Source organism: Photinus pyralis, unplaced genomic scaffold (genome assembly GCF_008802855.1).
Source record: "Photinus pyralis isolate 1611_PpyrPB1 unplaced genomic scaffold, Ppyr1.3 Ppyr1.4_LG2, whole genome shotgun sequence".
NCBI classification, from domain to species: Eukaryota; Metazoa; Arthropoda; class Insecta; order Coleoptera; family Lampyridae; genus Photinus; species Photinus pyralis.
Window position 1 is genome coordinate 36,444,920 of NW_022170403.1, and position 25,310 is coordinate 36,470,229.

Here is a 25,310-nt window from a genome sequence, read left to right on the forward strand (position 1 = left end):
TTTTATACTGAAAAATTATTTATTTTATGTACATTAGGAAAATGTGGTTCATGTTTTTACAATAAGTGCTTAGTTATCAGTTATCACGATGGCAAAAGACGAAAGAACTAATTTTATTATCAATAATACTATCAATTTAGTTCTATCTTTCTTTCTTTAACAAAAAAAAATAAAACGGATTACAAAGGTACCAACTAAAAACAAAAAAAAATCACATTTTTCACTTGGAAATCCTTAAAAAAATGAGTTTTGTACTTAACCCTAAATACAATTTAAAAAAAAAATCACTACGTCCAATAAATATGTTTAAAAACAGTTCCGCGACATATAAAAATGAACAAAGTTCCCCCCACCCCCTTTTTTTTTTGTGTGGGAACTCTCCGATCGCGAACGATTATGTATTTGGTTGACTATTTCAGTTCTCCAGAATTGCAATACAGTCTCTTCGTTTAACAGCACTGTCGTCACTGATCTGAATAAAATTAATCGGCGTACACGATGTAGGGTTGATCGACGTCCGCGACCTCGACCTGCACGAACTGCGGCTGAAGCATTTGCATTGTGTTGCTGTTGGAACGGCCCATCGAGTTTCTGGATCTGGGGAAGAGGGAGACGGTTTAGAGAAGTTTAAAAAGAAAAAACGTCGCGTACTCACTTGGCCTTTGCGTGTGTTAATATGTGACTCTTGAGATTTGTGGATTGGGCGAATTTCTTGTTGCATCCGTCGAACGGACAGACGTAAGGCCGGTCGCCTGTGTGAATGCGGACATGTGTTCTGAAATTTAAAAAATTGTGTGAGGATGAGTCGCAAATTATTGCAGGAAGCAGCAAAAATAAAGAGTGAATAATCTTTTCAAAAAGGCCCCCCCTCCACCCCCCGTAGCTTTGGTAAAATTGGCGATATCGATTTCGGTGTACAAATATAAATTAATTGAATCGTATTTTCCTAGCACAACTGGTTTAACTGGAAATGACTAAATTTCACAATTTAAATGGTACACCCTGTACATTTTTTGATTCTACAAACAATTTTACACTTAAAATGGTAAAATAAAAATTTTAAATTGAACACCTTGTATATTTTATTCTAAAAAGATAGCATTCCCTTTTCAAATCTTTTTGAATTCCTTTTTTAATCACTTGAATCTTTTTTTAATATCATTCCCAGTGTGATATTTTTGAATAGTGTATTTAATATGTTATCTTTTTAGATTAAAATATACCGGGTGTTCCATTTCAAAAACGGTGTATACTCACACAGCAGATTATTCAACAATCATTATAAACAAACTTTTATAAGAAACATTTTTCTGAACTAAAAAAATATAGTCATTCCAAAATATACAATTTTTTGAGTTTCCCCTGTATCTCTTAAGCAAGCGAATATTTTCAATTCTGGTTTTACCATTTTAAGTTTGACCCAAGAGCCTACATTACTTTTTTGTGATAGCAGCAACAATTACCCTGTATAATCAGTGTCGAAAATGAGACACCCTGTACAGGGCGCACATGGTTTACACACACGTATACCACAAGAACAATCAAAAGTGACAATTTCAATATGACGCCACCAGGGGATGAGATTAAAACTAAGAAAAAGAAAGTGATTCAAACAAACAAAAATTAAAAAAAGGTTCAAATGATTGAAAAAAAATTCAAACAGATTTTTGAATTTTTCAAAACATCGTTTTGAATTTTTTTGAACCAATATTACATTGTAACGTAAAATCAGCAGAATACATTTAACCCTACCCATCTAACATCTTACCATTGTCAATTTCACAATGACCCTATAATTATGTTCTTAGATGAAGAGAAATGTTTATTACAAAAGTTTGTTTATAATGATTGTTGAATAATCTGCTGTTTTCAAATTGAGTATACAAAGTCAAGTAAAAAAAATTATCGGACCTAACCTCATTTTTTAAATAAAGAACTGTGTATATTAATCTAAAGAAAGAGAAATGATTCGCAAAAAATTAAAAAAAAGGGTTCAAGATTCAAAAAAATTTCAAAAAGGCAACATTTTTGTAAATGGAACACACTGTATATTTTAATCTAAATTTATTAAATTCAAAAATATAGCACAGTAAGAGTCATATTAAAATATTCAATTCAAAAAAAATGTCAAAACGATTTTTTAATTTTTTAAAATATTGTTTTGAATCTTTTTGAGCCACTTTACTGTAACATGGTTGTGATCCGGAGTACGTTTAACCCTGCCCATCTTACAATTGTCAATTTCACAATGACCCTATATGTTCTTTGTTAAAAGAGGTACAGAAAAATGCTTATTACAAGTCTCTTTATTATTGTCGAATAATCTGCTGTTTTCAGAAGAAGTAGAGATCAGGTAAATTCTCTTTTCAAAAATAAGAACACACTAAATATGATAATTAAAAAAGGTTCAAGTGATTTAAAAAAATTCAAAAAATTTCAAAAAGGTTCGAATGAAAAATTTCAAACAGATTTTTTTAAATGTTTTGAATAATAATTTTCGAGAACGGGAAGCTTGGATCTTCTTTTTTACTGAACAGACCCAGGTACTATGTTCTCATCCAACACGATTTAGGCCTTCCCCACTGCAGAATAACCTTAAACAGAAGAAAATTAAGAACGTATTACCGGGGGGGTCTGGGGGGGGTATTGAGTTTTGGGATTTTGGAATTTGTTTCAATTTGTGAAATTAGATTTTGGAACATGCGTATTTTTGAATATTGGGGAAATTTTCAGATTACGGGGTCTTGGGATTACAGAAATTTTGGAAATTTTTCATTTTGGGGGTTTTGAAAATCTGTTCAGAATTTTCAGATTTCTGGAATCTTGAGATGTTCTAAGCTTTCTTTGGAGTATGAGATAGGATTTTTCAAATTTTGGGAAATTTTGTTTTTAAAAATTTAATATTTTGAGATTTTGGTAATTTGAGATTTTGGATTATATGCGAATTTCAGATTTTGGGAATTTATGGTCTTCGAAATTTAGGCTTCAGAAATATATTTATTTGAGATTTTGGAATTCTTGAACTTTTAAGAAAATGAATTTTTGTGAATTATAAACTATAGGGCCCTTAGAATGTTGGAAATTTACAGGTTTCGGAATTATATTTTTGGAATTCGAGATTTTGGGATTTTTGAAATTTCGAGAATTTGAGATTTTGGATTATATGCGAATTTGAGATTTTGGGAATTTGTCTTCGAAATTTAGATTTCAGAAATATATTTTTTTGAGATTTTGGAATTCTTGAAATTTTAAGAAATTGAATTTTAGTGAATTTTAAACTATAGAGCCCTTAAGAATGTTGAAAATTTAGAGGTTTTGGAATTATATTTTTGGAATTCGAGATTTTGGGATTTTTGAAATTTCGGGAATTTGAGATTTTGGATTATATGCGAATTTGAGATTTTGGGAATTTGTCTTCGAAATTTAGGGTTCAGAAATATTTTTGAGATTTTGGAATTGAAATTTTAAGAAATTGAATTTTAGTAAATTTTAAACTATAGGGCCCTTAGAATGTTGGAAATTTAGAGGTTTCGGAATTATATTTTTGGAATTCGAGATTTTGGGATTTTTGAAATTTCGGGAATTTGAGATTTTGGATTATATGCGAATTTGAGATTTTGGGAATTTGTCTTCGAAATTTAGGTTTCAGAAATATTTTTGAGATTTTGGAATTCTTGAAATTTTAAGAAATTGAATTTTAGTGAATTTTAAACTATAGAGCCCTTAAGAATGTTGAAAATTTAGAGGTTTTGGAATTATATTTTTGGAATTCGAGATTTTGGGATTTTTGAAATTTCGGGAATTTGAGATTTTGGATTATATGCGAATTTGAGATTTTGGGAATTTGTCTTCGAAATTTAGGGTTCAGAAATATTTTTGAGATTTTGGAATTGAAATTTTAAGAAATTGAATTTTAGTAAATTTTAAACTATAGGGCCCTTAGAATGTTGGAAATTTAGAGGTTTCGGAATTATATTTTTGGAATTCGAGATTTTGGGATTTTTGAAATTTCGGGAATTTGAGATTTTGGATTATATGCGAATTTGAGAGTTTGGGAATTTATGGTCTTCGAAACTTAGGTTTCAGAAATATATTTTTTTGAGATTTTGGAATTCTTGAAATTTTAGAAAATTGAATTTTTGTGAATTTTAATCTATAGGGCCCTTATAATGTTGGAAATTTAGAAGTTTTGGAATAATATTTTGGGAATTCGAGGCTTTGGGATTTTTGAAATTTTGGAAATTTGAGATTTTGGATTATATGCGAATTTGAGATTTTGGGAATTTGTCTTCGAAATTTAGGTTTCAGAAATAAAATTTTTTTAAGATTTTGGAATTCTTGAAATTTTAGAAAATCGAATTTTTGTGAATTATAAAATATAGGGCCCTTAGAATGTTGGAAATTTTAGATTTCAGAATTCTCGAAATTTTGACAGTCTGGCATTTATGAAATTTCGGGAATTATATTTTGGGATTTTTATATTAATTTTTGTTTATAGTAAGGGAATTTGAAATTTTAGGCTAATGAGATCTTGTAATTTTTTTAATTTTGGGTAATTGAGATTTTGGGAATTTAAGATCTTTGAAATGAGAAGCTTTGGAATTATATTTTTGAAATTCTGGGAGTTTGAGGCGCGCGTGTCGCGTCTCCTCGAGACGAGTCGGGCCCGCGTGGCGAAAACCGCGCGACGTCCGACGACCCGCATCGACTGCAGCGCGCGAGATGCTCGGGATAATCGCTTGCGGTCGACGTGTCGACGACTGAGTTTTTGGGATTTTTGAAATTGTGAGAGAATTTTTGTCAATTTTAATAAAACTTTGTGACGAAATTTCGGGAATTTGAAATTTTTTATTCATATTGGAAATTTTTATTGTTGCAAATTTCAGGGTAGATTTTAGAATTCTAAAATGTTGACAATTTGAGGAATATGGGGATTCTTACATTTTGCGATTTTTGAAATTTTGACAATTTTAATTTTTTAGAATTTTAAAGCACAGGACCGTTGAAATTTCGGGAATTTGAGATTTTCAATTTTTTTATTTTTTGGAATTTTTGAATTCTTAAAATTTTGATAATTTGAGATTCTTGAAATTTTGCAAACTTGTGGTTATCGCATTATCGATGTATATATTGGGAATTCTAGATTTTTCTATCATTCTTGAAAATTTTAGATTTTGAAATTTTGTAAATTTGGGATGTTTTGAATCTTTTTGTAACACTATCCCTCTTGCAATTGTCAATTTCACAATGACCCTATATGTTCTTACGTCTTAGTTAAGAGATACAGAAAAATCTTTATAATGATTGTTGAATAATCTGCAGTTTTCAAAATAAGTATACGGAGTCAGGTAAAGAAAGTGCCCGGATGTAAACTCACTTTTTTTAAAAGGAACACCCGGTATATTTTAATCCAAAAAATAATCATTTGAACTTTTTTTTGAATTTTTTGAATAAATAAGAAGCTTGGCTCTGCGCAATCTATGTTTTTTTAACACACGCGCAACAAATAATGGCCCCAGATAATTACCATGGCTGCCAACATAGTGTAATTTTTAGGGGAATTTTTAGGAAAAAAATTCACCTTATCTTGAGAACGAAAAGAGACAGTGATGTCAAATCTTCACCAATCGATTTCTACGAGTTCAAGGATCAGTGCTATTGAATATGGGCCATATTCGACTGTTATTTCCCAAAAACTTACAAGCGGGGGGTCTATTTGGCCCCTTGTGGACAACTCAAAAAATCAAAAAAGCAACAAATTGGTATGATACCTACCTCAGACGTAGTATTAACTTACCGTAAATTAAAATCGAGACTAAACCGCTTGCCGCATCCTTCGAACGTGCACTGAAAGGGCTTCTCGCCCGTATGAACGAGCTGATGTCGTTTCAATTTGCTCGACTCGACGAAGGCCTTTCCGCATTCGGCGCAGACGTGCACTCGCGGCCCGTGCGTGTGCAGGTGCTTGCGCATCGCCGAATTATCGCGAAACATCTTCGTGCAGCCCTTGTGCGGGCACGCTGAAAAGACGCCGATATAGTGGAATCGTGCGCCGCTTCGACGGGCCAAAGCTTACCGATCGTCCTGTCGACCGAATCCTGATTCGGACGTCGAACCCGAGGACTCTTCAGGCCCGGCCGTGCGAATTCGGCGAGCTGTTTCGGATCGGAGAGGTCCAGGCCGGGTATGCCGTCGGCTGGGATTTTCTTGCCGGTCATGTACTCGGTGTAGTCGGGGTCCGGTTCCGGATTCGAACCTTCATCTGCAATTTATGGGAGATTAGGCAACGCGGCGTGCGACAACAGCGCGTTTAAAGCACTGCAAAATTGATTTTGAGCCTCCTACGCCGTAAAACGATCACACTTTTACACCTCAGCATTACTGCGATTATTGATTGGGTTTTTAATTGCAACTTTCTAGGGCGATTGTTTATTATTATGACATGCACGGCGGCCATTGAATCGGCCATAGATAAATTCGGAGCCATTTAATAAAATGGCAGATTTTACTTAGTAATGGCGCTGTGCACTGAAAACGTTTGCGGTTACTTGCTTAAAATTCGCGAAAAAGTTAGATTATAAACGGAGTTTTGCTATTCTACGTGTTGTGCTAGAAGTAGACTCACCATCGCTTGCACCCGACGCCCACATCGTCACCGAAAATTCACCCTCCATGGTTTTAATTTGCACTTGCTTCTGTTCCCATTTTCGGGGCTTATTTTCCATCGGCATTTCACCGCATAGCATCGCCTCGTTTTTGATTAGAAGACTGCGAGTTTTTAATGTGTTTGGCTTCTTGCGTTTAACGGAAGGACCGGGCGAAGTCTCTACGTAAATTTCGGTTGTGTCGGGAATAGGCACGTCGTAAAGGTTAAGGGGATCGCCAGATTCGTCGATTATTTCTTCCTGCGGCTCCAGGATAATGTCTCGGCCTTCTAGGGATTGCATCGGAATCATCGGCTCGCCGCATTCAACTATAGTTTCGACAGTGTCGGGCATATCCACTGGTATTGCTTCGATTTCAACGCACTCTTGAATGTCGGGTTGTATTTCCACTTCGCACATTATTGTTTGGTCCGCCATTATTTTAGGGTTAAATTTATTGTTTATAAAAGATGGTCGCGCAATATGGCGGTGAAAAATGTCCGCTGATAACTACAAATGGCGGAGGTATCACTTCGTCGTTCACTTGCGTCAGCAGACTAAAATTGTAAATAACCTTCATTAGGATTTCTCTTTCTAATGCCAGCTACTCGAATTAGGCTATCTCCGTCGCGCTAGGCACCGCGCGACATCTATGATTAATACACGGCACTTCATATTTAAATTTTTATTAACATATTTAGACATAAAAAAAATTAAGTATACACCAATATCCCCGATACAATAATTCTGGCGATTAATCATGATGAATGAACGTTAAAATTAGCGGCGTTAAACACCCGACGACCAATATCAGCAGTTCCAAATTCTGCAAGCTCCTTTCGCTTTGCGCGATCTTCACGCCGGCCTCGGCGTTCTGCACGCGCGTATAGCTATGGTCGTGTCCTTTCTGCGTGAGCTCGGCCAGTACGTGAACGGTGGCGACGTAGAGAAACGTGCCGGCCGAGAATAGCATCGCGATCCCGGTCCCGTTCACCGAGCTGAACCGCTCCTTTTGCTCTTGCCCGATTCCGAAGTACGTGACGAGCGCCAGCACCGGGGCCGCAAGCGAAAAGATGAGCAGGTGTTTTCGTATCCTCTGCCTGAAAAGCGTTACGTGTAGACCGTGCGATTACGCATCCGATGTTACCTCTCAATCCCTTCGTGCAGCAGAAACGTAACCAGCCCAAAAGCGGCGGGCGCCTTATGCAACATTATTGCTAGGAATACGATAATTTCGACGTCGGTGTGACTAGTGGTGGCGGCCGCACCGAGCGCAACACCGTCTGCGGCGGCGTGCACGACGAGCCCCACAGTAGCCGTGACATTGCGCTCGGCCGGATTCAGAGATTCGTTCCTGCTCTGCGAGACCTACAGACAAAGTAACAGTAATGCGTCCGCCCGTTAATTCAAGTATTTAACTTGTTCGACGAGCAGCATGAAGACAAAGCCTAAAACTAAACTAAAACCGATCACGGAGAACGGATCGCCGTGCTTATGATTTACGGCGGCACTGTCGTTGACCTCCTTAGGATGCGTGACGCTCGTCAACGATCGTACGCCTTCCGGAATGATAACTGCCAGGGCGGTTCCGACTAGCAACCCCGAACCGAATACGGTCACCTTTTTCAGTTTACTCTGTAAATGAGAAAAGCGGTTGGAACGGCTTGCTCGGTGCCGAGACCGTATTTACCTCAGAGAAGTTAATGAAAAGAGGAATGGAACCTGCCATATAGGAACCTATTAGCATTACGACTGCTAAAGATATGAGCATAAAGGTTTCTTCCATTTTTGTCGATTTTCAAAATGAACTACCTGTTATTTTTGACACAAGAACAACAACGAATTAGAATTACGTTTATTAAATGCATATGTATCACATATTAGAGCGAATTTTTAAGATGTAAATTTCATTTTAACACGTAAGAATGTAAACAGCTGTCAGATTTGACATTACATAACCTCTAAGGTGGGTTCATTAACAGGATGTGTAGGAAGTGGTTATTCAAATCGAGGCCCTTGTATAGATATGTATAAAGGATGGGGAACTGTACCATTTCAAGTAAATAGCTGCATAGAAAACAACTTCCTGGATTCCTAGTATCGACAAAGATGTATGTGTGCCGGTAAAAGTGCATGTGAAACATTTGGGGCGCATATTTCCTTTTAAAACTTTAGGGGAAGAGAAACTACTGCCTTTGAATTAAACAAAACCATTCCGGGCCTGTTCAAAACATTTTCCTTCCTCAATTATCACATTTGATTTAATTGACCGGTTATTATGAATAATCGCAACATAGCATATACAGTGTGTCCCAGGTAGAACGCACCATAGGGAAAATGCCTCGTGGATCCTTCGCGAAAAACGGTATATAAATAAACTACTGTTCTGTGAAATAAACCACCAAAGTAGTCTATCTCTGTTGTGTTAGTGGTATGATTTTTCATAATATGGAAGAGTACATTACCGAAGTGTAAGATAAGTTGCCTATAATCTACGTTGTCACCATTGAATTGTTGTCACTCGGATCCTTTATAGTTTTGTATTGCCGTCCGTTCGTGGCCGATTGTGTTGAAATTTGGTGTACGGGTATTATGGACATTAAGGACGGACGCTATTGATTTTCAGGAAGCTGGTTCAACAGGAAGAAAAGTTATAGGACTTCGAGTGAATCGGGAACAGGATAAACTGCGGGTTCAATATAATAGAAATCAACATATTTTATTCCCTAGATCATGTATCGAGTTCGGACTTTCGCTAGATTATTCCCTATGACTCTACGAACTCAATATAACTCTTCTCTGTGGTATAGGACTAAAGTTTTAGAACAAAATGTCCCAAAATTATTCTTTACACATGAATTTGAGGTTGTACAAGCTTTAAAACGCATTATTTTGACGGAGCCGGAGATTAGGGCGCCGCCGAAAGGGCGCGGGACATAAGGGCGCCGGACATAAGGGCGCGGGGTCCGGGGACATAAGGGCGCGGGGACAAATGGGCGCGGGATAGAGTATTCTAAACAAAAAAATATTGTAGTCCGTTTGTGTTATTATGTTATATCAACAGTCATTACACAGGGCGTTCAAGATACACAAATATAGATATATAGGTAAATTTAAGCGTAATCGGTTCATCCGTTCTTTTTTAAATGTTTTGTTAAATAAATGGCCGAGAAGTTAAAAAGGCATTGTGAATTTTGGATCTATCAAACCCCAATTTTGGCAGTGCGCCTATCATATTGGTGTCGGCTATCCATATCGAAAACTCGTGAAATTCGATGCATAATTAGCGAAGATGTCAAAATGGTACTGTTTATTCTTTGGTCGATACCTATTGCCAATTCTCAAACTCCTATCTACAAATTTGATAAAGAATCTATTTGCAGAATTACATTGTAATCGGTTGCGCCGTTATTTTTTAAATGGTTGGACGTGAACAAATCGAGCAAGCCTGCGATTTGGGACAAAGCATAACAGTATCGTTTAAGCAACTCGACGCTACAAATATACAAGTAAAAGTGACAAAAGGTGTGACCCAATCTATTGGCATTGCGCATTACATGTTTTTGGTATCTTGAACGCCCTGTGTAATATAACTGTTGGTATAACATATCAACACAAACTAACTACGATATATATTTTTTAGAGAATACTCTATCCCGCGCCCATATGTCCTCGCGCCCTTATGTCCCGCGCTCTTTTGTCCTCGTGCCCTTATGTCTCGCGCCCTAACGGCCGCGCCCTTTCGGCGGCGCCCTAATATCCTAGACCGGAGATCGTTGGGAACAAGATTAAGAACATTATTTCAATGCCCAAGACATGAGTTTGATGTACCGGGTGACCCAATAAGACAGTTCCTCGGCGATATCTCGAGAACCGTTCGACATATGAAGGGGGTAAAAAAATTATTGGGTAAATCGGTCATGAAGAATCGCTGGAAAATATTTTCAAGTTCTAAAAATGACCACCAGAGGGCGTAACCGAAAACCGAACCGAAACCGTTATTCCTTCAGAAATGGAAACGTATTGAGAACCGGAACCCACATTACTTTTTTCGGTTCTTTTCGTTTTTTTTACGGTTCTTAACAGGTTATTGGAAGTTGAAGGACGCGCCGGCAACCACGTCCTGAAAATTGATAAAATATTACTCTATGATTACCATCGGTGGATTATAAATTTTTAATAAGGTGTCGAAATTGAAGGCATTACGGGTGGCGGTGGCGCTAATTAAGCCAACACTTAAAAAAAATAAAAAAAGGAAGGGCGGGGTTTTAGAAAATAAAATTTTGTGTTTTTTATTAATAAATTAAGTGTAAATACATATTTCCCTCTTCCTCCTTTATTCCCCTTGTCGTTATAAATTAGCTACACTGACGATACGTCACGTTTTGGTATTCATGATTTTTTCTTCACACCTATTAATTAACAAATCACGTTGTTGTAATGAATTTTTTGAATGCCATACTTTCTGAAAAACTAGAACCGAAAATAATCGTTATGGACCGAAAAAAATGCGCAGAATCGAACCCTTATTTCTTTTTTAGAACCGAAACCGGACCGGAACCGTATAAATATTTTCGCTTAAATATAAACAGAACCGGAACCGATATTTCATTTCGGTCCGGGTCCCTGCGGAGCATATCGACTAACTTCGAGCATCGATGCCTGAAAATTGATAAAATATATATATTGCCATCGCTGGATTATAAATCGAAATTGAAGGCAGGGCGGGTGGCGGTGGCGGTAATTTAGCCACTACTGTAAATGTAAATAATAAAAATGAGGGGCGAGGTTTTAGAAAATAAAAATAAAAAACAATACTCCATACATAATTTTTTTTACATCAGGTTTTGTGTATTTTTGTGCTTTTTTTATTAATAAATTTAGTTAAATATATATTTCCCTCTTCCTCCTGTATTCTCCTTGTCGTTGTAAATAATTAGCTGTCACGTTTTGGTAGTCATGACTGTTTACTTCTTTTTTATTAATTAACAAATTACGCTGTTATAATGAATTTTTTAAATGCCATATACTTTCTAAAAAACTATAGAACCGAAAAGAACCGTTATGAACTGGAAAAAAATGCGCAGACGACCGAACTGTAATTTTTTTAGAACCGAAACTGGACCGGAACCGTTATAAATATGTTCGTTTAAATATAAACAGAACCGTAACCTACATTTCATTTCGGTCCATTTAGGTCGGGATATAGAATTTGATACACAAAATCAATTAAAAAAATTAGCTTAAAGTATACACTGCCAAATTAACTGCGAAGTTGTTTGTGTCTTCTTATGCTTTCTCTCTTTTCTACTTTCCCTTGTTTATTTTCATAGATCATTTAGTAGGTATGTTTTAAATTTTTATTAATGAAGTTAATATACAACAATCATGTGCAAACACATCCAGAACTTATTTTTACTTATAAATTGTAATTTACGTATTCAATTATTATTTTATGTATGTGGTGGTTAAGTGGAAGAGCAGGGTTAATACGTATGCATTCTTGCATGTCCGTTTTAGTATCTGAACCTTGTATATGCTTTATGTTATTATTATTATCAAGCGAAATTTAGTAAGATACATTATTATTACTAAATGTGGTGGTTAAGTGGAAGAGCAAGGCTAACGTACATTCTTGCATGTCCGTTTAGTGTCTGAAGTTAGCACACAAGATCGTTAATGCATATTATTTTATGATTATTATTATCAATCGGAATTTAATAAGAAATATTCGATATCATTATTATTAAATGTGGTGTAAGAGTGTGTAAGAGCAGCGCTTACGTGCCTTCTTGGATGTCCGTTAATAGTATCCGAACTTCGCATAGAAGGATGGTTCATGCTGTATGTTATTATTATTATCAAGGGCATTTAATAAGACATTATTATTATTAAAATGGCGCATTTTTTAAATTTACTTTTTGAAATAGGTAAGTATCTAACACCGCTTCTGAAACCGAAATTAGGAAAGCAAGAATTTAAAATGCGATGCTTAGTAGGCACTTTTAGCATTATAGAATGGATCTATAAATATGTGGGAACAGTTTTGTGCAAAGCTTACTATGAGTAATTTAAAAGTGTTTTTGAATTTAATTAAATCCCGTTTGGCAAAACTACCAGTCAATAATCTTTTAAATTTATTAAGTAACGGATTGACGGTACGCAAAAATTCGCCCGAAATAGGAGCAACTTTATACAAAGACTTTTTTTAATTAGATATGCCTCCAGTTTGAGCCGTTAGGCATTGGGTGGAACGGTTAACACAAGCAATGTTCGACCAGGACACGAGATGTAGCAATAAAACGGTTCGTCAGTTCATAAAGGAGTAAAGTATGGCCTTAAATATTGCATAATTAATCTCACGACTTTCAACATTAACCGAAATGGTTCCCTTGGCCCTCCCTAAGCTACGCCACTGGCCTCAGCAAACCCAAAGTTCCATTACTTCCGCGCCACTGGTGGTACCTAAACTTATTTTTTTCATAATTTATAAATGAGCTGATACTTCTCACGTATTTTTATTCTTAAATACAAGAGGTAGATAAAATTTGGCTAGAAACGCTACTGTAGTAGGTACTCACATGCTAATTTATTAAACTACAATCAAGACAAAAATCATATGTTGCTTGCAAGTCTTTTATTATTAAACCGATACAATTCAATACTGAACGGATCTATGGCTGATTGACACACGAATTTCTTACCTACCTGTACGTTATGATCTCTCTTGAACCTCATCCACCTTTCATTACTTATTGTAATAAACATCCTGTATACAACATTTCAAAATTTACCTATACTTACATAAAAAGCTAATTAACTGTCTACTTTAGGTACTAAATATAGGGTGCTGTATTAAAAAAATGTAAAGCCCGGTGAATACCTCCAGTGGTCGGCATGTGAGGTACAGCGACAGTCTTACAGATACTGTACCATCAAATTACTATACTATTCGAACAATTTCGTACGATACCTACGAGAAAAATGAATCGATTTAGGTTATTTCGACACACACATGCTTTAAACACACGCTGTAAGAGTACACTACGGACTACTTTTCTGTTTTCCCTCGATGCTTCGATATTCCTGAAGTACTGGTCGGGCTACGATTGGAAATGTGTCGAATCACAGGAATAAGAAAGGCGGTCCAATGGTCCCTTTCATTATCAGGCAGGTTGCATTCCATGAATTATTCGAACAAAGACTCACCCCTTGGGAAAAAACAAAAATCACTGTAGGTACCTACCCGGGGAACTTAATCCAGTCACCTGTGATTAAACAATTGCAATGCAAATGTCGTGTTACAGTTTAAAGCGAAAGGTGGAATTTGCAGACGGGTAAGTGGAATATTTGCACTAATTCGTGTTCCAATTCGAGGATCCTCTACCTACACATTAAATTTGACACTACGAAGTTTTCGTAAACAATTAGCATGCGAATTTCACTTTATTACTGACAGAAACGTTCAAGGCCAATCAATTACACCATTCGATTAACAGCATACGCCTTAAAATACATATGGTTTGCTCTCGAAAGCGATTGTATCCAAGCGACACGTTTTAAGACGCACAAAAACGGGGGCCCCGAAACTTTGCAATTACGCAACTAATTGGGGGGGGTTACGAATGCAATGGTCACTGGAGCACTGCGCTCTCGTTGTCGATTTGCGTTTCGAGACGAGGAAGCGGCCAGGAGAATGCAATAAACGCTTACCCCTCCCGACGGCGGCGCGAGGCTGGCGCAGTCGACATCTGCTCAACCTTAGGACTTTACGAAAGCCCGCCAGAAGCAGCGTAGCTACAATATGTCCGAGCAAGACTTGTAACGTTTATGGCGTTGTTAAAAAAAGTGTGCACATTTTAGTATGATAAGGCTTTGTTTTGGGCGCTAATAATGTTTTCATTATGTAAATACGTGTGATATTGAACGTTAGGCGTTGTGTAGTTTATAGTATAGCGCACCTAAACGTGTACGAGGTAAGGTTCAACGTTGTATGCGTTCACAATCTCGATACGTTTCGGAGTTAAATACACGGCGAAGGCAATATGGCGCAAACTGCATAATTTACGCCACAGACGTGCATTTTTCGCGTATTTGTTAACTCTCGCCCTCGATTTTCGGTTAGTTTAGTTAAAATCCGCCGGATGGCCGGACCGCCATTGTAAATTTGCTTCGCCGTGACTAGTAGTACGACCGTTAAGCTATGGAGGACGAGGAGAACGTTAAAATGCTAGACCATCTGCAGAAGTACGTACCGCACTTAGAAAAGCTCATTTCGCAGCTCAAAGATCCGAAAAAGAAAAATAAGGAGCTGCAGCTTAGCAAACTGGAGGGACTTCTCTCGATGATTACCGATAGAAAAAAGAAGTAAGTTTTGATATTTTACATTAGCGTTTAACGCGTTACGTTTCACGTTTCTGCAGATTGAAATTGGACACGCTTAAAAAGTGCGAGGACGTTATTTTGAAAATCTTACAGAAAGTGGTAAGTAAATCGTTTTATTAGATTAATCGCTGTACGCTATATACAAGGTTGCCACATCTATGCGTCTTGTTCACCGAAATTTCATTGTCTCTTAGTTTTTAACCGATCGAGGCAACAGTGGGCGATGATGGACACGTTTAAAGTTGGCGAAGATTGTTGAATAGAGTCTTTGTTTAACTGAACGTGTAAACAAAGTGTTAAAAGACGTCGTGATAAGCGGGTTACAAGGAACGATCTTGTAACAACCGCGTGACACTGAAGATTGAAGATGTTGCGAAACGTTTCCGTGTACTCGGTGCGTCATAAATTAGGTTGGTAAAGCAACTTGTTGTGAGGCTGGTACTGTCACGACTCAATTAACAGACTAGCTAACATTTATTGAGGAGTTGCCAAAAACATGTCCCAGAGACTACACGAGGTTTAATTTTCAAAGTAAATTGTATATTTGATAAAAATACACTAAGATTTAGTAAGTCTAGCAACTAAATGGTTCCGCTTTTTTTTATTCGACATACGTTACTATTATTTATACCTTACTGTCGCACTTAATATTAAGAAAAACATTTGATACGTATGTGCATCATTGTGCTCTATAGCTATAAATTTTTACAGAACTAGACACGATCACAGAGACAGAGTAATTGCATGAGACAAGATACAAAGATTGTGTTATTGTGGCCGCTTTTTGCAAAATGTTTTTGTCAGAAAGCATGATTAGCACTGGTAGTGGTTAAAACGTCAAATTTCTGCAGAACAAAATGGCGGAAGAGGATACCTATCGACATACTGTGAGTGGTAGGTCGACACGAGTCTCATGCGTCAGTACAGATCAGGATTTCCAATGTGTTTCCAGAGGAAGTGTATTTAAAAAAATTTTATTGGCTATTGCCGTCAGTTCCAAGACCTTGCATCAAAGGAAGTCTGTCGTCCGGGATGTTTCTAAAAATTGTATAGTAGGCCATATTGAATTTTAATAGAACAACCCTTTTGGTTACGGCCCAATAGCTAACCAAAACATACTCCATTTCCAAATTTTCATAAAACAGGCAAAACGCACTTGATTACACGTTGTAGCGTTATGGTCTTGGTGTTGTATGAGTGACTGCCGAAAAAAGTACTCAGTTTTCCGTTAATTCATAATGAGCTGAAATAATGTGTTGTACAATTTTATTATATTAACAATTTATTGCTGTTTTTTTTTACTTTTTGCATAAACACTACATGGATTTTGTCAAAATAGATGTCGTTCATCGATTACAGCAACATTTCCGAAGGTTTTGCTACAACTGCAATTATTTTTTGTAAAATCCCATAGTTACACTAACATATTCAAGGTAACAAATATACGACGATATATGGGAACCACACGGTTGTTTGGCGAATGTAAAGTGATGTTTGTTGTTATCCATCGGGACTAAAGTGGTGCTATGCTTTAATCTCAAGGTTGCAGCTTATTTCCCGAAAGGAAATGGATGAATGAGGATACTAGTAAAGTGTGGTAACCTCATCTAATTCTACTATACAGGGTGTACGACGTAATGGTTAGGGACATGGAAGGTTTAATGATGCATTGTGTTGTTTTGCCCGAAACCACGCCCACTTAATAAATAAAGTTGAATAACCGAATCTTGGAGTATACCGTTTTCTTTGTGTACTTACATCCTTTCCGAAGGTCGTCCAATTTAATGAAGAGGTCAACTGAATTAGGGACATTCTTGTTTTATCGTAGTACAAATGTACGATACACGGCGTGTCAGAAAACAATGGTTAGTCGTTTTATTGTCTGTATTTCGATTTTTTTGTAAAATTACGAGTGATTGTACCTTGAGCCGATAACCTCAGCGGCCTCGATAAGAATGTTGTTTAAATTCACTCCCGGAACGAAAATAAGTTCGGTTGTGTTATACAGGGTGCGTCGATTCAGTTAATAAATTATTTTGAGTTATGCTTGCTCGGTTAAGATGTGTTTTTTTGCAACTTAAAGCGAAACTGGCAGGTTCTTCATTTAAAGATAATGAAGATTATCAATACCGAATGCGATAATTCCTTTTTCTCCGGCGCAATTAAATTAACAACGAAATAGAAATTTTGATTGTAAATTAGTCTTCGATTAGGTTGGTAGAGCGAATTTGCCTGTGTTGATCAAACAAGCCAAGCAAAGCGGGTCAATTTTAGACATTTTGTTATACAGGGTGTCAGCTGCGGAAAACAAATTTATGTCTATTTTTCTAGTGGGCGCTCAAATATGCATTGAAAATATTCTCGACATTGAAGTCTTTGCAGCGAATGTTAGTTTTGGTAAAAAAATGAGACAGGAGGGACAAGTTTATAGTGAAGATTGAAGTGAGCCGCAAAAAGAGAGCTATGAATCTCCGCTCGCAACATGAAGGAAATTTGTATCGAGCAGTAAAAGGGGGCTGCAACACCAGAAACCACAAAACATAATAATAATGATTATCATTTACTAAAATACAGGGTGATCGAAAAAGATGGACCCGATTTTAATTTTAATCAGCGAAACTGACGTCATAACACAGACAACAGACAGTGATTGAACTGAGCTTGAATTTGCAACTGCGCCATCTTGACCAATTTTTTCTACACTACACAAATTCGGGACTGCGATTGCGATCACATGACTCAGTGGGCGTGGACGGATTATCGTTTAGATATCTGTGGTGCCACAGGGGAGGCCGACATAGAAACCTTTTTCTCTTATTAATATTTAAAATCGGGTCCGCTTTTTTCGATGACCCCGTACATTTTTTTGTGTTCGGATTTCGATGTCTTTTCGCTCGTTACGCTTGTCCCATATCACGTACTTCCGGATCCGCATGTATTACGATGCGTGCAAATATTCGTATTACTAAGAAGTTGATTAAATTCCAACGGTTCCTCCTAATAATAATTTCTGAAAGTATGCCACGAAGTGTTGTTTGCTTTACAGTTTGACAATTTTTAATTAATTGTATCAGGAGCATAGAAGTTCAAATGGTACGATGTGGACCTGCTCAAATCGTCCGATATATCTGATGAAGATCTTATATTGTATCAGGAATGCAGAAGTGCTATTCGAATTATTGTCTTCGAATTCGCGGCCTTTGTCTTCCTGATACTAAATCCTAGCTGAAAAGATTTTATTCTTTTTGAAGTACATCGGTGTAACAGGAGGACAGAAGTCGACTTTAGTTCAAAATCTGGGAATTAACAAATAATGCGTGCATCCCTGCATCACTTCCCACATTTTCAGCTTACGAAATCCATTTTTGTGGGGAATTTTATTTGCTGCCTACTTTTCGAATTTCTGTACGCCTTTACAAATTAAAATCAATTTTTTTTAAACTTCATTGTTTTCGTTTTGTTCGCATGTATTTTTTCGCCATTTTCATCGACAACCACAATACATTTCATTTTCATTAGCGAATAGGTACATGGAGGTTTTAAATTGCCGCCAGATTTATGCTTTCCTAATACCGACCTGGTACTAAAAAATGACTATCAAAGAATTTTATTGGAAAGAAGAAGGCATTGCTATGATGATGTGGATTCTTTATGCAGTGTAGCTGTGTCAAGGAGGTAAAATTGTTGAAAGTGTTTTGACACCAAAAAAGACTAGTGTCTCTAATATCGACTAATTGCATCAGGAATACAGAAGTGCAAGGTTTGAATAGACAAAAATCATTAGCCGTACCAAAGAAAAAAGATCTCACTTAGTCTAGCAAAATGCGAGTATCGCACAAAGCAGGAACAGGAGCACAATGAAGTGCAAGATGTTCGTGAAAGAATGTCTACGCACCGAAGTGCAGAAAGCGGTTGAATTGGTCAACAGTATCAGGAGCACAGAAGTGTTAATTGCATCGAATGATACCAGAAATGAAATTAATTTATGTGTTGATCGGATTGAAGCGAAAAAGAGGTATTTGTATTAGGAGGCGAGAATGCACTTGTATCAGGAGTTAGTGGAAGAGCTGCAAATGAGTATCGTAGTAACTAGTTATAGACATGAATTAGTTATACCAGGAGCGTAGAATTGCAATTGCTTGTTGTATCAGGAGCCCAGAAGTATTGATTATATTTCACATTTTCTCCTAATACCCAAATTCCCGAATTATTTACAATGCAAATGCAAAGTAGTTCTGAGTAATTTAAGCCGATCTTGTATCTAATATTTGTCTAGTGCAAAATTTTTCATGCTTTAATGACGTGTTTCAATTGAAAAAGGTCACAAAACCGTAATATTTAAGGCTCCCAGCTCTTTCTGGTAGGAGTAGGTAAAATATGTAAATCAGGAGCACAGCTCTACGCGGAATGACAAATAAATGTTGACTGATACACCCCCTCTCATCTTGTGTAATAATATTTTTTCAAACTGCTTGAATTCACAAGCGAGAAATTGTATCAGGAGCACGGAATAGTTTGGATGGGTGTCGGCCGAGTCACTATTGTTTGACGAAATATTGACGTAGTATGTGTAAAATGTAGAAATGTTTTTTGAACTTGAAGTTCTTTTAGAGGAATCGAAACTCGGTGGTAATTAACTGGCTTTAATACGTTTTGTCGGTGTTATCTAGTGAAAAAAACTATTATTTATGAAATAGTAGTTGATAGGTCATTTTATGTTATTTATTAAGAGAATTTTATTTATTGCCCCATGCATTCTCTCAGATGGTTCTTCGAAAGTGTCAAAGGTCATTGGACTGTCCCTGACATGTTGGTCCTTCGAGCCGGATCGGTTCGTGGGTTTATTTTAATTGTAATTATTGGTTACTAACTGATCATGAGCCAATCAAGTGACGACATGGATCGTGTGAGACGCAACAACCAAGGAAAAATGCCGGTCAGGTATGGTGAATGGTTGTGTCCAGGTGACGAGATGAGGTCAAGCGGCGGCAACGAAGGCAATGGTGCTAGCAATTCAGTGCGTGTACAAGTTCCAAGTCAATTGCTGGAAGTGAGACTTCGCAGGCTAGCCAAGCCAGAAGACAAAGGCTGAAGCTTAAGTTAACCTTGAGGAGAAGAGGTTAGCTTCAGAAATAGAAGCCAAAAGAGCACAGCTCGAATTCGAAACAAGGAAGACAGAGAAGCAACTCGAACTTGAGCAGCTTGAGATCGAGGAAAAACAGGAATAACCGAGTGGGTCTGCACCATGCCAAATTATGTCCTAACCACGACATACTGACTAGAATTCACTAACCCCTATGTCTTACCTACCACCAATACAACAAGATGTGAGAGTGCCTGAGTATCATCATGTGTCTATTCACACGCAGTCCATGTCTTCTCTGGAGATCCAGCAGAGTGACCTGGTGCATTGAGCGGTTTAGACTTATTGTGGTTGGTGCAGGTGGAACGCTTGCGTGTACTAAAGGATCACTCAAAAGACTGCGTGAAGGATCTACTCTTCACAAGTACAAATGCAGATGTGGTCTTGAGGCATTAGAGAAAAGGTGTGGAAGACCAGAATTCATCATATCCATGTTTTTGGACAATTTGAGGAAGCTCCACTCACTTCATTCTTTGAATTTGCGAATTCCATTAATGGCTTCATGAGGATGACTGAAAATTTGAACCAAAAGGCGAGAGGGTCAAAGGAAGACAAGCGTGTGGGGCACATCATGGAGTTAACCACGAGGAGATATGAAATGAAAACGTTTGTCTTTTTGAAATGTTTCAATCTTCTGGAGAAAAGATTCGAGAAAGTCCAGGCGTTTGGTAAGCTCTACCGAGACAAGAATGACTTTGGAGTCTTCAATCCCGAAAAACCACTTTGGATGCGGCCAGGTCCTGATTTTCTGGACACTTGCAGGGATTTTGATGCGATTCAAGGAGAGAAGAGTTGCCTTCACGGGAGATGTTCTACCACTTCCTCATTCAAGACAAAGACAGAGATGCGCAAAGGTTCCTCTGGAGGAAAGACAAATCATCTCACTCCATGGGCGATTATTTGGATTGTGAGGATGAGGAGGAGGCGGCTGTGAGGCTTCTGGGTGACGTCATCAAAGAATTGAGATTTGCTTCCAAACTCTAAAGGTTATGGATGCCGTTCCTGAAAACTGGAGGTGACGAGACTCAAGTCGAGAGGGTACTTGGATTATTTTGGAAACCAGAGAAGGATGCATTCACATTCTCACCGAAGTTCAGCAAGATACCTGAGGATGTAGGGGATGAGAAACGAATGCTAACCAAGAAGGAACTGTCGAGTGCCGTCATGTTACACTTTTGGCTTTGTGTGGCAGTTCGTGGTCAAGGGGAAATTGGTACTTCAGGAGTTGGATGGGATGAACCTATGCTACAGTGAGCCTCATGGTGGTTACTGTGGTTAGAGTTGAGTTCCCCTCATCCCCAACAAGTCTGTGATGTTGTTGGATTGTTACGTGTACAAGATGGCGGATCTGTTCATGTATGATTGACAATACCACGCTTGGTTCTTCAAGGAGCCGGAATGGCAAATGGAGTTAACTCTACCCATTTTTGAACTGTACTTAGTTGACTGAAGTCGCGTGGGAGAGATACTCAAGCAAAGTTCTTCCAAGAATTGCCATTGGGGACTTTTGAGAATGTTGATGGTCGGATGCCAAATGATTTTAGATGGGTGGAGGGCCCATCATTTTTGTATCATGGAGAAAATAGGTGACCAAAGCAACCTATGGTCATTTCTAACTCAGGGGTGAAAAAGGAAGTGGCCATAGAGAGGTGAAGTTCCTCCGTTAAACTTAAGATCAGAAGGTTCTAAGAGTATATTTGGTGCTTGAGGACTATGAGATATAGTAAGAGATTCTTAGTACAGAGTTTAAACCTCAGGGTTTGAGAAGGTCCGAGCTTTGGCTGGTGAGGAATGTTCGCTGACGAAAAATCTAGTCCTCTTCGTCAGCCTTGTTTGGACGATGTTCAGAGTTCAAGGTCGTTTATCTGACATCGGGAACGAGGTGAATTTCCCGATGAGACTGGAGACACCCTCTGGCACAACTCATACTTTCATCCCATCACCGGAGTGCAGCGTCTTCTCAATGATTTGCGTTTAAAGTGTTGGGTACTCCGGGCGCATTGGAGCCTCTGAGTGGATTTTCGCCCATTCACTTAACAGGAGTCGATTATTTTGGACCATTGCATGTACCCCACTGTGGAAAGGGGAATGGTCACCCTTAGGAGGCTTGTTTACATGCGTTTCCCTATTCCTTTGGAGATGGCTGACAGTCTGGATACCGACCCCGCAATCATGGCGAGAGGAGGTGCATCCAAGAAGATTATGGGTGACAAAGGAGTTTCGGATGAACGCAAGAAAGCTCTTCTTGAGTTGGATAAGGACAGGATCTTGCGTGCCACATGGGTGCCACTGTGAAATGAGCACTTTGGGCCGTTCGTCATGAAGTGGCACCAAGCGAGGAAGTACTGAAAACCGTAATAGCGAAAGTGCAGCACTAACACATGTATCGGACAACCCTGGAGATTTGCAGAGCCAGAGAAATTTGTAAATAGTGATATGAAGAGAGCTCATCAGTGGCGTCGAGCTCAACTTCTGGCTGGGTATCGAGAGGGGGGGCTATTATTATGAAATAGTAGTTGGTTGTCATTAGAACAAACGAGTGTTATTTATTGTACAGGGTGGCCAAATAAGAATGCGAGGTACTATATCTGGGAACCTGTCCATCGTAGAGGCTTACGGTAAAAAAGTTATTACTAAAACGGCCACGAGAAAAACCTGGAAAATATTTTTAAGTTTCTGAAATGACCGCTAGGGGGCGTAACTGCAATCTGGAATCTAAAAAGGGATGTTTCTGTGAATTCCGTTATATTAGCCTAACAAAAAATGGCCGGTCTTTGAAGACGACGATAATCGAAACCTTTTTTGTTTGACAATTTTACCTGTATCTCTAAAAATGAAGTGGTGGGGGGTATTCAAAGGTTTCCGTAAAGAACACCCTGTATCTTCGAAACGGCTGAGCCGATTTTAACACACTCGGGTTAATTGAAAAGAGTTATTCTTCGGCTACAAATATTGAAGTTTTGTTAGTTTCACATATCGCCGCTTGAGGGTTTTTTTCGACATTCCGACAGAAATGGTTAATTTTCTCAAAAAAATTAAATGAGTTGGTTTGATTTTTTTTCATGAAAAAGTAGCTAAATGTTGCCTAAACAACCTCGCGAAAACCGCATCTCGATATCTTGATCCTAACTTAAAATTCAGGTAAAAAAAAATGTTATACCCTCAAAATTTTATTTTTTTAAGCTAATTTTTCCTGGATTATTTTTGTTATATTATTTGTGGCCCTACGGTGGATCGATTTAAGAAAGGCAGCTTTTAACTTTATGAAAGCATCCAGTTAGGTACAGACAGAAAGAACAATAAAAACGAAAAAAAAAGATTAACGATTGAAAACAGAAAAAAAAAGAAAAAGAAAGGGAACAAGCGTAATTATTGTTATCGAACCAATGCATTTAATTTTTTTGAGAAAATTAACCATTTCTGTCGGAGTGTCGAAAAAAGCCCTCAAGCGGTGATATGTGAAACTAACAAAACTTCAAATAGTATATTTGTAGCTGAAGAATAGCTCCTTTGAACTAACCCGAGTTTGTTAAAATCGGCTCAGCCGTTTCGAAGATACAGGGTGTTCTTTACGGAAACCTTTGAATACCCCCCACCACTTCATTTTTAGAGATACAGGAAAAATTGTCAAACAAAAAAGGTGCAGATTATCGTCGTCTTCAAAGACCGGACATTTTTTGTTAGGTTAATATAGCAGAATTCACAGAAAGATAACTTTTTTAGATTCCAGTAGTCACTAGATATAGAAAGTACGGCAATCATCCGCCATTTTTGGGCAAATTTGCTGCCAACTTAAAAAATTGACAAAATCTGAATAGCTGTCATTTTTTAGCGCATTTTTGCAAAAAATTTTTTTTGTAAAAAGTAGCTTTTAATCTCACTTTGGCTGGCTGGCTGGCTGGCTGGCTGGCTGGTTGGCTGGCTGGCTGGCTGGCTGGATGGCTGGCTGGCTGGCTGGCTGGCAGCAAATGTGGGCGCGTAGAGGAACTCTTGTAGAAAGGCAACGGGTGTACGTGTATCTACAGGGCCGTGAAATTTGTCAACCTTAGGGACATGGCTACATGATGTGGGGTTGGCGACATCTGGGCGTCATCCTCGAGCGTAGTATACTAACGTGAAGGTTTTTCAGTTTTTTTCCTATCTTCTACTACAGTTTTGGTCCGATTCTTTTGAAATTGGTGTCGTCGGAAAGATGTTGTAAACGCGCACAACTCCTGCGTGGCGGAATTTTGTTTTTTGTCATAGGGGCGAAATTAACGACCTTTTGCGAGGCGTGCGCGCGCGTCTTCGAGATGTAGTCAACTTCGGGCGCCTTTTACTTTCCGTTGCGAACTCACGCGGTTTAACGTTTCGTAAATCTCGAATCGCTGTCTCTCTTTCTCGTGTCGCCAATAGAAGTGAATTGCGAGTGAACGGGACGTCGGAAGTGGGTACCGTAAAAGAGAATGTGGTAGCCCCCGACACGATCTTCCTGATGGTGGAGTCAAATCTTCAAACGCGAATTGCGGGTGAACGGAACGTCGGAAGTGGGTACCGTCAAAGGGAATGTGGTAGCCCCCGACACGATCTTCCTGATGGTGGAGTCAAATCTTCAAACGCGAATTGCGGGTGAACGGGAAGTCGGAAGTGGGTACCGTAAAAGGGAATGTGGTAGCCCGCGACACGATCTCACTGATGGTGGAGTCAAATCTTCAATCGCGAATTGCGGGTGAACGGGACGTCGGAAGGGGTACCGTCAACGGGAATGTGGTAGCCCCCGACACGATCTTCCTGATGGTGGAGTCAAATCTTCAAACGCGAATTGCTGGTGAACGGGACGTCGGAAGGAGGTACCGTCAAAGGGAATGTGGTAGCCCCCGACACGATCTTCAAATCTTCAAACGCGAATTGCGGGTGAACGGGACGTCGGAAGGAGGTACCGTCAAAGGGAATGTGGTAGCCCGCGACACGATCTTCCTGATGGTGGAGTCAAATCTTCAATCGCGAATTGCGGGTGAACGGGACGTCGGAAGGGGGTACCGTCAAAGGGAATGTGGTAGCCCCCGACACGATCTTCCTGATGGTGGAGTCAAATCTTCAAACGCGAATTGCGGGTGAACGGGACGTCGGAAGTGGGTACCGTAAAAGGGAATGTGGTA

At 38.5% G+C, this 25,310-nt stretch overlaps 3 protein-coding genes and 1 long non-coding RNA gene across 7 annotated transcripts; 1 reads left to right on the forward strand and 3 right to left on the reverse strand.

The window, feature by feature from the left end:
• Positions 1-7,212, reverse strand: LOC116165026 (transcriptional repressor protein YY1-like). Its single transcript, XM_031479295.1, has 5 exons — positions 6,626-7,212; positions 6,077-6,262; positions 5,798-6,020; positions 656-775; positions 1-597 (listed from the first exon to the last, which is right to left on the reverse strand). The coding sequence occupies exons 1-5, from the start codon at positions 7,080-7,082 to the stop codon at positions 483-485; spliced, it is 1,101 nt and encodes a 366-aa protein (XP_031335155.1). The 5' UTR covers positions 7,083-7,212; the 3' UTR covers positions 1-482.
• Positions 7,213-7,357: 145 nt separating this feature from the next.
• On the reverse strand, positions 7,358-8,602 carry LOC116165028 (zinc transporter ZIP9). Its single transcript, XM_031479296.1, has 4 exons — positions 8,335-8,602; positions 8,064-8,279; positions 7,792-8,012; positions 7,358-7,744 (listed from the first exon to the last, which is right to left on the reverse strand). The coding sequence occupies exons 1-4, from the start codon at positions 8,428-8,430 to the stop codon at positions 7,399-7,401; spliced, it is 879 nt and encodes a 292-aa protein (XP_031335156.1). The 5' UTR covers positions 8,431-8,602; the 3' UTR covers positions 7,358-7,398.
• Positions 8,603-13,214: 4,612 nt separating this feature from the next.
• On the reverse strand, positions 13,215-14,405 carry LOC116164391. The gene is made up of 2 exons (XR_004143886.1): positions 13,913-14,405; positions 13,215-13,855 (listed from the first exon to the last, which is right to left on the reverse strand). It is a non-coding gene; the product is annotated as an uncharacterized LOC116164391 (long non-coding RNA).
• A 15-nt stretch (positions 14,406-14,420) lies between these two features.
• On the forward strand, positions 14,421-16,314 carry LOC116164390. Of its 4 annotated transcripts, none has more exons than XM_031478562.1 (3): positions 14,421-15,011; positions 15,068-15,128; positions 15,881-16,314. In XM_031478562.1, the coding sequence occupies exons 1-3, from the start codon at positions 14,848-14,850 to the stop codon at positions 16,100-16,102; spliced, it is 447 nt and encodes a 148-aa protein (XP_031334422.1). In that variant the 5' UTR covers positions 14,421-14,847; the 3' UTR covers positions 16,103-16,314. The 4 variants fall into 4 exon arrangements, with proteins under 4 accessions (XP_031334422.1, XP_031334423.1, XP_031334425.1 ...); XM_031478563.1 differs by lacking the exon at positions 15,881-16,314 and adding an exon at positions 15,176-15,531 and having other exon boundaries at positions 14,426-15,011; XM_031478565.1 differs by lacking the exon at positions 15,881-16,314 and adding an exon at positions 15,224-15,530 and having other exon boundaries at positions 14,426-15,011.
• Positions 16,315-25,310: the final 8,996 nt, after the last annotated feature.

What these genes read in the sequence shown, in the direction of transcription:
- LOC116165028 (XM_031479296.1), bottom strand. Translation starts at nt 8,430, where the DNA reads ATGGAAGAAACCTTTATGCTCATATCTTTAGCAGTCGTAATGCTAATA. An exon ending in TTTTCATTAACTTCTCTGAG is followed by an intron (nt 8,280 to 8,334) that starts GTAAATACGGTC and finishes TCTCATTTACAG; the next exon opens with AGTAAACTGAAAAAGGTGAC. An exon ending in CTGCACGAAGGGATTGAGAG is followed by an intron (nt 7,745 to 7,791) that starts GTAACATCGGAT and finishes AACGCTTTTCAG; the next exon opens with GCAGAGGATACGAAAACACC.
- LOC116164390 (XM_031478562.1), top strand. Translation starts at nt 14,848, where the DNA reads ATGGAGGACGAGGAGAACGTTAAAATGCTAGACCATCTGCAGAAGTAC. An exon ending in ATTACCGATAGAAAAAAGAA is followed by an intron (nt 15,012 to 15,067) that starts GTAAGTTTTGAT and finishes ACGTTTCTGCAG; the next exon opens with ATTGAAATTGGACACGCTTA. An exon ending in TGAAAATCTTACAGAAAGTG is followed by an intron (nt 15,129 to 15,880) that starts GTAAGTAAATCG and finishes AAATTTCTGCAG; the next exon opens with AACAAAATGGCGGAAGAGGA.
- LOC116165026 (XM_031479295.1), bottom strand. Translation starts at nt 7,082, where the DNA reads ATGGCGGACCAAACAATAATGTGCGAAGTGGAAATACAACCCGACATT. An exon ending in GGCGTCGGGTGCAAGCGATG is followed by an intron (nt 6,263 to 6,625) that starts GTGAGTCTACTT and finishes CATAAATTGCAG; the next exon opens with ATGAAGGTTCGAATCCGGAA. An exon ending in TTAACACACGCAAAGGCCAA is followed by an intron (nt 598 to 655) that starts GTGAGTACGCGA and finishes CCTCTTCCCCAG; the next exon opens with ATCCAGAAACTCGATGGGCC.